Here is a 13,063-nt window from a genome sequence, read left to right as displayed (position 1 = left end):
AAATTAACCCGATAATGCGGTGACGCGTGTTGGAGTCACGCGAGCGAGGCGGTCTCAGTGGCGCGCCTCGCCAAGCCAAGCGGCTGTTTGTTTCTTACCCCCCCCCCCCCCCCCCCCACCACCACCACCACCACCAAAACGTTCAGCTCAACCACTTTTCACTGAAAGTCTGAATGGCATTATCAGTTGCAACTGATAATCGAATTTTCATTAATATGTACATGCTTTATAATAATGTTAGTTATTTAAAAGTCAGAGTCGCAATATTTTTTGCAATGCATAACACATCGACATTGGACACATTAGCCTAGGCCTACTATGTATTCAATGTGCCATTTTATACCGTTACGTTTGTTAGACTTTGCTGACTGGCTAATATTTAGCCATTCAGAGCAACATAACATGTGCAAATGTGAATTGCATTGTATTGTGGAATTCCACGCAGGTGGAAAGCCGCAGACAATGTGATTGCTGAACAAGGAGGCCCTCTCTGATGTATTGAAACCAAATGTCCTTGACGTAGTGTTTTCTGAATCTGTCGCTCGAATCAAAATGTGTATCAGCGCCTAATTCAGTTCCCTTTATACTTCTATCACAAATTGAAATCTCTAGCCCAGAGGTCTGCGCGAGTTCCCTGGGAGATTACCTTGAGCTGTGAAATATCCAGACAAAGAGACAAATCTAATCATGGAAACAAGAATTACTTTCTCAGTTAAATACGGGGTCTGTTGGTAAATCTGTTGTGGGCATAATGGATGCCAATTATGTTCTAGCAGTGGATCAGCAAGGCCATTTTCACGAGTTTAGTCAAACATCTTAAAATTCCAGTGGCATGGAAATTGATTAATGAAATATCAATTGTAAAATGAATTGGATTTTATCATTCTGAACCGGATTAATGCTAGATTAATGCATGATTAAATCGTAAATCACATTGAGGAAATGTATCGACCAAATGGAATGACATTGCCCCCTGCTGGCAAGACTTATTCGATGAAGTTTGTGGGAAACGTCGAGTTCATATTACTATTTGGTCATGTAGCAGATGCTTTTTATCCAACACAGTACACAAAGAGAATAAATCCAAGAATCATATAAAATAAAACGGAAACCCAACTGGCACCATTTGCAAGAAAAAAAACGTTTATTCCTTGTAAACCTCACAGAGCAAGACTGTAGCCACGGTCAGATTTGGGGCTGAAACAATAGCAGTGACTGGGCATAGAAAACAACAACTTTTCAACATCTGTTGACCAATCAGCTGACTAAAAAGTAAATATTATTTTCAGAAGCCAATGGCATAGCTGCTTAAAAACAAGAGTATCCATATATAGTAGATGAAAACCACACAACAATGACCATTTTGGATGACATCTGCACCACGTCGGACCCCAGCAACTTCTCCCTGCACCAAATGATACCAAAAGGAGCGAGAATAACTAGTTTGAACATTGTTCCCTCAGGCAGGTCACATTCACAGAACAATTAGGATTTTCTTTATGTAAAGTAAACTGTGGTCAAACTGTGGGGACACACGGACTCCAGATGGACACAACTTCATTCAGCAGGACTTCGGAAATGCTTCAAATTATGTAGTTGTATGACATTCCCAGAAAGCATGTTACTCCTATTCTTGGCACATGTAATCAAGTGGAATATTGTTAAACTTGGAAAGGAGATTATTCACTGCAATAGTAGGCTGCACAATTATTAATTTGGCCTTTCCAAAAAAAGTATTAGATGAGACTGCAATGTATGTGTATACATAGGAGTGCTGTCTCATCGTCTCATTTTCCCTTCACATGTTTTAGCAGTGCAATTTATTCAAAATTATTTTCGAAAAAAGTGTCATGGAGCTAAATTAAGGGAGTGTATACATGTTGTTTCGGTGGGCATGCAAACACAGTTTCACAACTGTGTGCAAAAAAACAGTGGTATACATTAAATCAACCTATTATGAAAATAACCAGGTTTGGGATATAAGCATGTCCAAGTAGAAAAGATACCAAATACACCTCGATTTCTGTGGTCTTCAGATCATTGTTGTAACAGTAAGGAAAAATGATTGAACAATGTACCTAAGATATAAAGAAATGGCCACTTCTTTGAACAACCAAATGTTTGAGAGAATCATTCACCTTGGTAACCAGGCTACTCTTAAATCAACATACTGGGTGTTAACTAGTTCCATTCTAACCCAGGAGGATGGCTCCATCTGAAAATCAATAATTAAGTCCTGTCTCAAGTCACTGGGATCAAAACCGGTGAAGGACTATTCAGGGGGACCACAACGGTCAAAACAGAGTTTAATAATCAACCTTCCCTTGATGCATTCATCTCTTTTGAAAAATAATGGGCAGATCAAGAAACCAAACGGCTAAATTGGTGAAGGAGAAGATTCAATGCCCTTTGTTGTGTTGGTTTTGACACCCCTGCCAATTTAATTATGTGCACACTGCTGTGTTAACTGCAAAAGATTGTTCACGCTTTCAACGTTGGCAAAGACAACTTTGTACTGGTATTCCAGAAGCCCACATGCTCCTCGTTATTCCAGAGGGGAATTTCCAGATCTGAGAAGTGAGAGCTCCGTATAGCGACTTCAGAAGAATAAATTCAGCAATTCCAAGGCTGCAAAGCAGTTGACTGGTTGAAGACGAGGTGGTGGTGGTGTTGGTGGTGGTGGTGGTAATGCAAAGGAGTTCTGGTGTTATGGATACATGCCCAATTCTGTGAGGTTTCACTAGACACAACAAGGAAGAAAGAAAATAACGGATTCCTAGTTGACACGTGAGGTCTTTTTTAAAAGTCGTTTTTTTTGTCTTTTGTTTTAACTACAACAAGTACAGTCACACGATACAACATCCTTCTGACCTGGCGACGAGGGAGAACAAAAGTGAAGAAAACCCCATGTTCTCCACTGCAGACTGTGTTGGTCGGTCTGCACAACCCAAAAACGAAAGAGTAAAGACAGGAAGATGGCCGGAGGGAGAGGAGGGGAAGTGTTCACTTCTTCATGGGCTGGTAGACAGAGGCGTTGGGGTCCAGGCCGGAGGAATTGGTGTCCATGAACTTAGAGGAGTAGTGGGGAGCCACGGGGGTCATGCTGCTGTTGTCGGCCGTGTAGGAGATGCTGGGCATGACGGCCATGACTTCTGCGATCTTCTGCTTCAGGTCCTTGATCTCCTGGTCCTTCTGCAGGATCTGCCCTGTGAGGCCACAGAGGAGCGAAAACAACAAAGTCAGCCGTGGTCAAAGAGTCGCAAAGGAAATTGTTTTGACCCTTAAACTGTTTACTGTTTTGTTTAACTGATTTAGACTACTGATGTGAGCCGAAGAGCCAAATGAGATGTTGGGCTAACGTGTTACATCATAGGAAAGAAACTGATACAGTTGTAGAATTAAGGAAGTGAGCGAAGAAATGAACTCTTCTGGCATTAATGAAGAATTTAATGTTTTTTTTTATTTGAGCTGGAAATATATGATCATTTTCTTAGAGGAGGCCATAAAGGTATTGTGATAAAAAATAAGTAAATGCCATCCCATATGCTTATCCACCATAGGGAACTACATTTTTACTATGGCATAAAACAATAGGGCAACTGACTGCATCGTAAAATTGCAATAACACCATTTACAGTCTACAGAGCTGCCCTGCCGATAGCTGATAACACTACCAGTTGTTGTGCGTGCGTACGTTCGGCGTTCGTGCGTGTGCGTGCGTAAGCTGACCCTGTGCAATCTCGAGCTGTCTTTTGGCGTCGCCCAGCGCTGAGAAGAGGTCCAATTTGATCCGGGTCTCTGCACTCAGGCTGTTCTCCAGGTGCTGGGTCTTATCCTGCATGGCTGACAGTGCCGACATCAGCACCTCCGTGTCTTTTTCGTTCTCTTTATACTTATGGAGCTCCTGGGGGTTCAAGGAACACAAACGGGAGGAAGAAGAAGACAATGGTCAGAATAGCATCGTGTTGTGACGGGTTTTTCGGAAAGATGTGGATGACACTGTGCTTGTGGAATTAATGGAAATAGAGCCTGTATTATTATGATCAGAAAGGCTCACCTGCACCTTCATCTCCAGCTCTCGGATCTGGTCCTCCTTGAGCTTGATGTCCATGCTGAGCTTCTTGCACTCTGTCTCCAGCTCCGTGATGCGCCTCCTCAGCGTGTCTGTGCATTCCCCTCTGCGGACAACAACCATGAACGCCAAGGTCAGATGGTCCCATTCACATCTTAAGATCCTTTAAATAACTCTCTGTGAATGCCTATCAGGAGGTATGCGTGCATAACAGATCCGCCCCATTCGTCCCACTCTCTCCCCCTCCAGATCACATAAACACATTTACAATTCATTCATTTCCCAACACAGCTTTAAAGGACTTCTATTCAACTTGATGTCCTCACATCACACCCACAAGTTATCACATGCATCCAAAATATGGCATAATATTTATCCACACTGATCAAGCACGCCTTGTGCAGTCAAGATATCGTGGCATTGCATAAATAACGGAACAGTGTACGGAACATATGCGCATCCATGCTGTCCTGAACAACAAATGCTAAATCTCCATTCTAGCCGGCGGGGCTCCACAGTGTTTACGCCAGGACGAGAGGCCACCTGTGTGGAGGGTGTGGGCGGGTGTACCTGGAGGCTGCGGCCAACGCCACGGCCCGGGCCGCCGTGGCCTCCTCCAGCTTCTTCCGCTTCTTCTCGTCTGCGAGCTGCTTCTCTGCAGTGGCGCGGGCCTCCTGCTCCGCCTTCAGCCTCTTCTCCAGCTGGCCCACCGCCTGCTTGTCCTTCTGCTTGGCCTGCACGGCATTATGGAGCCTAAACACACGAACAAATATGTTAGCCCGCGGTACGGTACTGTGAAGACAACTGTGTTTGTGTGTGTGTGTGTGTGTGTGTGTGTGTGTGTGTGTGTGTGTGTGTGTGTGTGTGTGTGTGTGTGTGTGTGTGTGTGTGTGTGTGTGTGTGTGTGTGTGTGTGTGTGTGTGTGTGTAACATAAATAATGTTTGAATTAATTCGGAAAAAGGAAGTAGCCAAATATAGTAGCCAGACCTTCAGCCATTTCCGATTAATCCAAAACACATTGTAAGAGTCATTCGACAAATTAAAAATCTAAATCATATTTAAATTGTCCTCCACTTGGGTTCATGCCAAGCTTAATAATAATAAATCCCTGACTAAAATACAGCTACCACCAGGACAGATGTTTATTCCCAGTTTAAAGGCCCCCTCGAATAGAAGGTCCTAATATAGACAAATATGCAGGGCATCATCTCAAAGTAAAACAAGAAGTCTACTATGGTTGGCTCCCAGTAGTTGGCACTGGGAAAGCGACCGGAAATTCTATTCTAGGCATTTTGAAGCAATTCCTTTCCTTTTATACTGAATGTGAAAGCATTTTATTGGAAGTAGTAATGCGATAGCCATGTTGGGTTGACATTTACACAAATGTCTGAGATATGCGTCAAGGTGGTGTTAAATAAGTAGTTTAGAATTATGAACCTTTCAAAATATTGCTCTGTTTGTACGTCAGCCAATAATCAGACGTTCATTATAAAAACTACAAACATGCTAAACGTGTTTAATGGACCCCATGCAATGCTTGACATTTACAGAGAGCTCAGCTAAGCAATACAAATAGAGTATTCGAATGCAGTGACCTTTAACAAGGTGGTTGGGTGCCAGGGTACTGGTAGGGTTCTGGTGCCAGAATGATGAGCTAACACAACAGAGGACGTGGCTGGTGGTAGAGCGGTGCACTATGCAACACCTCAACACCATCACCATGGTCCGTTTTGCAGGGACAAACAGTTTTGGTTTTTTTGCAACTACAACAGGTATTCTAACAAGACCAGTGCCGCTATTGTCAATAAACAAAAAGCAATGGTGATTTTTGTTGAGAATGACTGACACAGCCGCCCCACAGTGGAACACCACTACTATTGTCAACGCTATTATTGCCTGCCTCAGAGTTCTTCTGTACCGGAATAATGTTTAAGGTCAAGCAACAGCGCGTCTAGCTTTCCATTTGGCTTTGGTAGCAGCGCTGCCGCCCACCGCCCAGTGGCCCACCGACCCCAACTGCAGGTCCGCCGCCCACGCCGGCACTCACTTGTTCTGCAGCAGCTCGTTCTCCTGCCGCAGCTGGCCTAGCTCTGAGCGGATGGAGCGCTCGGAGCTGCCCAGGGAGCCGATCTGACTGCGCAGGTCCTGCTCCACCTGCCGGCTGGCCTGCAGGTCCGCCTTCAGCTTCTTCACGTCCTGCTCCAGCCTAGCGGGGGGGGGGGGACGACAAAGAGGGGAACACTTGTGGGACAGGTCATGCGATGCGTTCAGCTGCTGGCCGATGCTACGGGTCAGGGGGTGCGTTGGGAGGAGGCATCGGGGAGAAAGTCCGGGACTTGTCAGCCATAGGTTGGTAGTCATTTGATGTAGAGTCGAGTGATGTAGAGAATATTCTACATCGCCTGGACACGCAAAACATTCCCCTGAGTTACTCCACCACATGCAATTCTAGCAGAAATGCAAAACAGTTGGCAGCATACTAAGTGGGTTGAGCTGGAGTGACTCTTCAATAGTCAGGAAACATCAATGCTAGTAGAATCAGCATTGACCGACTTGAACATCTGACAACGTTTGGTCTCTCCACTACTCCCTTGAAAAAAAAAAAAAAAAAAAAACACTGATTTTTTATTGTTTTGAACCAATTAACATGGTTCAAAACATTGAGCTAGAATTCAATCACGCATTAGTCTGCGTTCGTCATTTACTGACACACGAAAACACAAATAATGACACACATTAATAAAATAGGCCAACAAAATCCATAGTACAAGCAAAATAACACTGTAGAGAGAGCAACGAAGTAAAGCATATGTGTTTTCCAGGCATGACAGATGGCTTCAACAAATGTCTGCGCGCAAGGAGAATTTCATGTTGGAATCAAACACCAGAAAGTAGGTCAACAGACACTTGAGCTCGAAAAAAACATGATCAGCCGTAGAACGGCAATGATTGAAAATCGGACATTACATGTTAAAGTGGATGGAGCCTTCTAGTTTAGCGCAATAGAAAGGCTGCAAGCAGGAGGAATACCTCCACATTCGCCCCATTGACACGAACACTCAAAGAACTGTGGACGTGTGGGTCTCACCTGACCAGCGCTTCTGGCTTGCTCAGCTGGTTGTTGGGGATGCAGTTATCTGTGGGGTCCCGGTGGGAGCCCCCCGACGTCCCCTTCCCCGCCGCAGGCTGCTTCTGCTTCTTCTCGTTCTTCCCCGTCGAGGTGGATGAGGAGGAGGAGGAGGAGGTGGAGGAGGCGGTGGCGGCTGCGGCGGGCACGCTGCCGTTGGAGGCGCTGTGACCGCGCGGCGAGGAGTTCAGCGCCGCCGCAGCGTTGCTGCTGGCATTCTTGTAGTTTTTGGAGGAGGACGAGGAGGAGGATGAGGAGGAGCAGGAGGAGTTGTTGTCCTCCTTGAGCAGCAGGTTCTCTGTGCTGCCCAGCTCTGTGGTCAGTCTCTTGTTCATATGGTTCTCCATGTACTCCATCTCCTGGAGTTTAGAGTCTGCGCCTGAAGGCAGGATGTTGCTGCTGCTGCTGTTGTTGTTGTTGCCCTGCTGCTTTTTGGCGTCCCCACTGCCACTTCCTCCTCTGCTGTCTTTGCCTTTTTCCCGGTACTCCAGCTCCGCCAGTGGGGGGGAGGTCTTCTTATTGGCTGGGGCGCCGTTCTGTGACACTGGGGGTGCTTCAGTCTCTGATAATCCTTTAGCGGCAGCTGTGGAGAGGGCAGAAGAATGGCAGAAGAGGACACATGTTAGAGTGAAAGTCAGGAATATTAGAATCCGCATACGGTACACGTCTCAAGTAGAGCTCCGTCTCATCTTTGAGAAGCGCTTCTAGCATGTGTGGATGTGGGGAAGCTATGAGGTTGATCACATTTTCAGCCAGGCTCCATCTTCCGGACCCCCCCCGCCCCAGCCTCAACCTGCACATCGTGTGTGTTTCACACAGGCAAGAAAATCCTTCCAGCGCCCATCTACCAGCGCTTCAATCAAGACTATCATGAGATTCAAGACAAATAAAATACAGTCTGAGACAAAAACAATTATTTGATAGAGAATTCATCAATACATTCAGGAAACCCCCCACGCCATGGTTGTATAGATGTGATGCGGAAACTATTAGGAAGTTGCAAAATGCAGAGGGAAAGGTTTTGATGCCAGGTACCAGTGATACAGACCAGTGACGGGGCGAGTTCAGATACCACATATGTCAATGCAAGTATGCATGCATGTATGTATACAGCATGCATGTGTGATGAACCCACCTTCCTCCGCCTCCCTCTCCTGCCTCTGCAGCATCTGTTGCTCGGGGGGCAGCGCCTGCTGCAGGAGCTGCATGTAGAACTCGTTCTCCTTCTGTACCTCCTTCTGCTTCCGGAGACGCATCTTATAGCTGACGTAGCTCTTGAAGCCGAAGCCCAGCGTGACCACCGGATAGCCGATGCTAAGAGAGCGGACGGGTACAAGTTTAGATACAACCCAATCTAAAACCAACATGGGGTTGACCACGTAAACATCGAGGTGAAGTAGATGCAGTCATCGTTCCAAAAATATATTCCATGTTATGATTGTGTGAACTGTCCGGTTACACAGCATAAAGTAGGCTAATACACAAATCTAAATCCAGCTCAAGGGTTCTCAGCGCTCCTGAGATTATTGGCATTGAACTTTATTAGCACGACACAATGAATGACCTTACAAATGTCAGCACGACGTGTATAACCAAAGCCCTTTCCTTGGTTGACCCGCAGTAGTAATTTAATATCTGCACAATGCCAACTAATGTTCACAGGTGAGGGTGAACATTGTTCCAACGCGAGTTGTTATCAGTTTGTTTGCAAGTAGGATTGTTTTCTGTTGCTTTATGGTACGATTGATTGCCTGAATGGGGAACTGAGGAATCCAAGGAAGGAAACTTGCCTCAGCCAAAGGGTGCCTAACCAACCACCCATTGGCCTATCTTAGAGAGCAAACATTGGCTCACCAGTGTGCAGCAAATGGGCGACACAGGTCCACGTGGAAGTTCTTGAGGTCTTTGAATCGGATTGCTGCCTCTATGTACACAAAGAGTATCCATAGCGACACCGTGGGTAGGCAGACCCCTCGTTCTGTGGACACAGAAGACGTCAGATGAAAACACAGATAAGAACTCAAGATAATGGCTAATGAGTAACTTATTTAGCCACATTATTGTATTTAGGTAGACAGACAGACACACAGACACAAAAACACACCGCATTCATTTCCATACCTTCTGAACACACAGGCTTAATGGTCAAAGAATAGAAACCATCTATTGTCCCCTGGGATTAAATCTTTATACACGGTTACCACCTGGTGGTGGAATGATACCAGGGTATTAATACTCTGTGAAATCCCACGGATGTGAACACCGTCACTGGGAAATAGTGGTGAGGTCAGAGAGCTACTGGGGTCCCCTTCTGTCACCCCTTCCCCCATCATCACTGCTACTGGGAGCTCAATTTGACACCTGGCCGTTGGTCAACACAGGGGCCTCCCAGTAAATCAGACACCTGATCCGGGCCCCGCTGCTCGCTTCCATATGCCACACAGAGTTCAGAGTAGTTCGCTTTTTCTTTGCACGTAGCATGACACATTGTGCATTGATCGTTCCCAACGCTTTTGGTGCCTCCTTGGAACTTCAGCGGTGAATGTGGTATCCCGAAACGAGGTATGATGACTTGTCATCTGTATGACCAGGTGGTCGAGCTATTGGCGTTTGTATTTCAGGCAGGGTATATTAAACCAATGTGTTAAAATGCATGCAAGGCTCCGGTCAAAGCCTGTGTTGGCTGGACGTCAAGTCTTTGGATATCCACACATTGTAGCTTTGTTCCCTATCGACACAACGAGCAAAGGAAGAATGTTCCCAACCATTTACACTCTCAACACCAACCACAGTGCTTCAATGCCACATTGCACATCAAGGTGAAGAAAGGGATGCAGGCCCTACCTGTATGCCACACGTACTGGACCCACACGTAGGTGCTGGCGGCGAAGAACAGCCATTGTACAGGGATGAAAAGCAGGCATATAATGTCCGATGTAAACGCCACACACACAAAGAACACTGAGAAGGCCTGTAGAAGAGAGATGCAAAAATTAGAAATATATTTTCAGAATTATGCATTGAAAATTCATCAACTATGCTTGAATTTGAAATGATGGTAAACAGTATGTCAAAAAAACAGGAAAACAAATAAAAGCATTTAAAAATAGCCTACATTTTTCATGCATGAAAATGTTACATATCAAGTTAGATATCCCAAAGGTCTTCAATCAATAGATCAATTGTATCAATCAAAATCTAAGGAGCATACATAAACCGCTAAACACAGACACAAATGTTGCAGAAACATCTGAACTCTAAGCGACCAGGGTGGGTATTTTAAGGATGATCACATAAGTCTCCAAGTCACAGGTTATGTTTTGCACTTGGTTAAAGCTATTAACATGAGAGTCACCATCAATTTGTATTGAGTGCATCCAAGAGGAGATTTCCATAATAATGAAAACACTGTAGTTTGAAGAATCAGAAGAGAGCCACTCACCAGCCCCTGGTATCGAAACGAGTCGTACACACTCCGGATAAAGAGCCAGAAGGGCCAGAGGTACTCAAACCTGAACTCAAGCACAAAGTCTGCCAGCAGCACCAGTGCCCACACCACCAGGAACTTCAAATACAGGAAGGTACTGTTCAGAAAAACACAGAACATAAACAGAAATTAGCAAAACAAGACTCGAAGTGGAAGACGGTTATGCACAATTGAGAATACCCTTTTCTGTGTTTTTTTCTTTATGTACGCACATGCTGACGTCGACAATAACAAATAATAAGGGTACTTCTCTGGAGGGAGCATATGGCAGATCATTATTGAAATATCATAAATCAATGCCGCTGTGCACTTTTAACATAAGCCTGTGTGCGAGGAGGGGTAAGGGGGGCCATTATCAAGTATGGCATGAGAAGTATTTGCACAGGCTAGTGCTGCTGTTTGAGAGATTAGATGTGTAGCAGCACTTAGTCTAAGCAGCTTAAACTATGAAACAAAATTGGCACATGTACACCGAGTTAAATTAAGAGGGACTATATGCAGCATAGATGCAACTCTTTACATTAAAAAAAAAACAAGGAGTAACAGTATAGTACTGACTCTCACTTGAATTCACCTTCAACAGCATCCACGTCTGTCTACGTAGAACGTGTGCCTACTCATCTATTGGGAAAAAAGCATATATAATTACACTTTTGACTGGTATGTAAGAAGTCAAAGACAGGTGGGAACTGTCAGGTGTGGCTGGATATGACAGCTGGCTATTGACATAATACCTGAGTTGCCAAGGCAGTCGGCTATCAGTGGCCAGGCCATCGACTACCAAAACAAAACTCTGACTCTGATCGTGGGCCACGTTTAATGTAGTCTTAATAATGGCATTTGTGGCATAGACATTTGATACATTGCTTTTGGATGAAAGAGGCGCCTTGTTATGAATTTGGCAATGAGGTGACAAAACTGCAGTCTTGGTAGCTGTCAGCACTCTTGGCTAACAACACTCCTAGCAAACAAACAACATCTCAAGTTAGCGTGCATGGCCCACTGTTAAACATATGAATGGCTGTGCATACAGAATTCCGACATTTAAGATGTGGTCAAATGTGGTCGAGAGGCTCTGCGGTGTGATTTAAAACAGGCTGTTTCAAGGCCTTCGTAACAGCTAACGCTACCTGCTATCCTACAACAAGCAACACAGCTAACATAAGCTAGGCTATTGCTACACATCAGGGGCCAGCAAGCTGACAGTTACACCACAATGGCAGATGTGTTTAACAATTCACTTTGCGTAGCTCCCAAGGTGCGAACATTCAACGGGGACATCATTAGGGCGCCGCGGGGCTTCGTATACCTGCCGTATATACCCTCGGTGATTCGGTTCCGTTTTAACGGCCGTCGGAGTTTGCTGCAGTCCGCATTGCGCCGCTTCATCCTCCTCCCCTTCGGTTTGGCCTTTGAATACCCACTGTAATCTTATCCAGTTTTCTTGTGTGCACGGACAGAGATAATAAATGAAATGCTTGTGGTGAATGTCGATGTTATTATTTTTTTCCTCTGGAAACAAAGAAATAAATAAAGCGCTCTCTTCAAGGACCTCCTCTTTTCTCCAGGCGCAGCCTCTATGAACGCAAGCCGCGGTGTAATTTACGCACGTCAAACTGCGAGACGGGTGGTAGGTCCAATCAATTTACAGAGGCTTCTCACGCTGATGGATGTAAAGATGAACCATTTATGTTACTCTATAGTTTGTCGCTCGGTTCTCATCCACCATAGCCATAGGCAGAGGAAAGGGGCGTAGACAATAAGGCCTTCTTGAACGTCACACGCGTCACCCAATTGAATTCGCAGAAGAAGATTGAGGCATTGCTCGTTGTCCAATCAGCACGCCGCGAGGGCGGGCTGTTATGCGTGTGGGTTCTGTACAAGGATTGTTTGGTCCGCGAATAGCCAATCAAATTTGGACATTTATTTTGTGACTGATACAATAACATGTATAGTTGACGCAATGAATAGCATCGACCGAGAGATAATTAGACATTTTAATTTTTTTTTACGCTATCAGCGTATTCTACGCAGCCATATCAATGGATTTTTCATTGCAGCTGGTGCGTGTCCATTGTCTCTACTACACGTATTTTTTATTTAGAACAGTCTTTATTACATTACATTGAAACAATGAGTAGGCCTATACATTTGTAAGAATATATCTGTAACTAAAATCATTGATTCATTGAATAAAAATGCATAAGAGTTAAAAATGGCCTTCCACTAGCGCATACCGGTCTGCCTACACGTACTATTTGCTGTGCTATTATGATTGACTTCTGTTGTGTTCTATTTGAGTTCTATGACTATGGAAGATTTTGTACATTGCTGCCGCCTATTGTCTAAAAACAGATTTTTTTTCATGATACGGTG

At 44.9% G+C, this 13,063-nt stretch overlaps 1 protein-coding gene across 2 annotated transcripts; it reads right to left on the bottom strand.

Annotated features, from left to right (window-relative positions):
* Window positions 1-1,131: 1,131 nt before the first annotated feature.
* On the bottom strand, window positions 1,132-12,408 carry maco1b (macoilin 1b). Of its 2 annotated transcripts, none has more exons than XM_084482632.1 (11): window positions 11,997-12,408; window positions 10,643-10,784; window positions 10,045-10,171; window positions 9,055-9,178; window positions 8,336-8,514; window positions 7,162-7,783; window positions 6,121-6,279; window positions 4,643-4,825; window positions 4,058-4,178; window positions 3,730-3,904; window positions 1,132-3,206 (listed from the first exon to the last, which is right to left on the bottom strand). In XM_084482632.1, exons 1-11 carry the CDS (start codon window positions 12,074-12,076, stop codon window positions 3,004-3,006), a joined length of 2,115 nt encoding a protein of 704 aa, XP_084338758.1. In that variant the 5' UTR covers window positions 12,077-12,408; the 3' UTR covers window positions 1,132-3,003. The 2 variants fall into 2 exon arrangements, with proteins under 2 accessions (XP_084338758.1, XP_084338759.1); XM_084482633.1 differs by having other exon boundaries at window positions 4,064-4,178.
* Window positions 12,409-13,063: the final 655 nt, after the last annotated feature.

Source organism: Micromesistius poutassou (genome assembly GCF_964030765.1).
Source record: "Micromesistius poutassou genome assembly, chromosome: 17".
In the NCBI taxonomy this organism is placed as follows: domain Eukaryota; kingdom Metazoa; phylum Chordata; class Actinopteri; order Gadiformes; family Gadidae; genus Micromesistius; species Micromesistius poutassou.
Note: the sequence above shows the minus strand (reverse complement) of the source record. Positions and strands in the feature narration are given on the sequence as shown.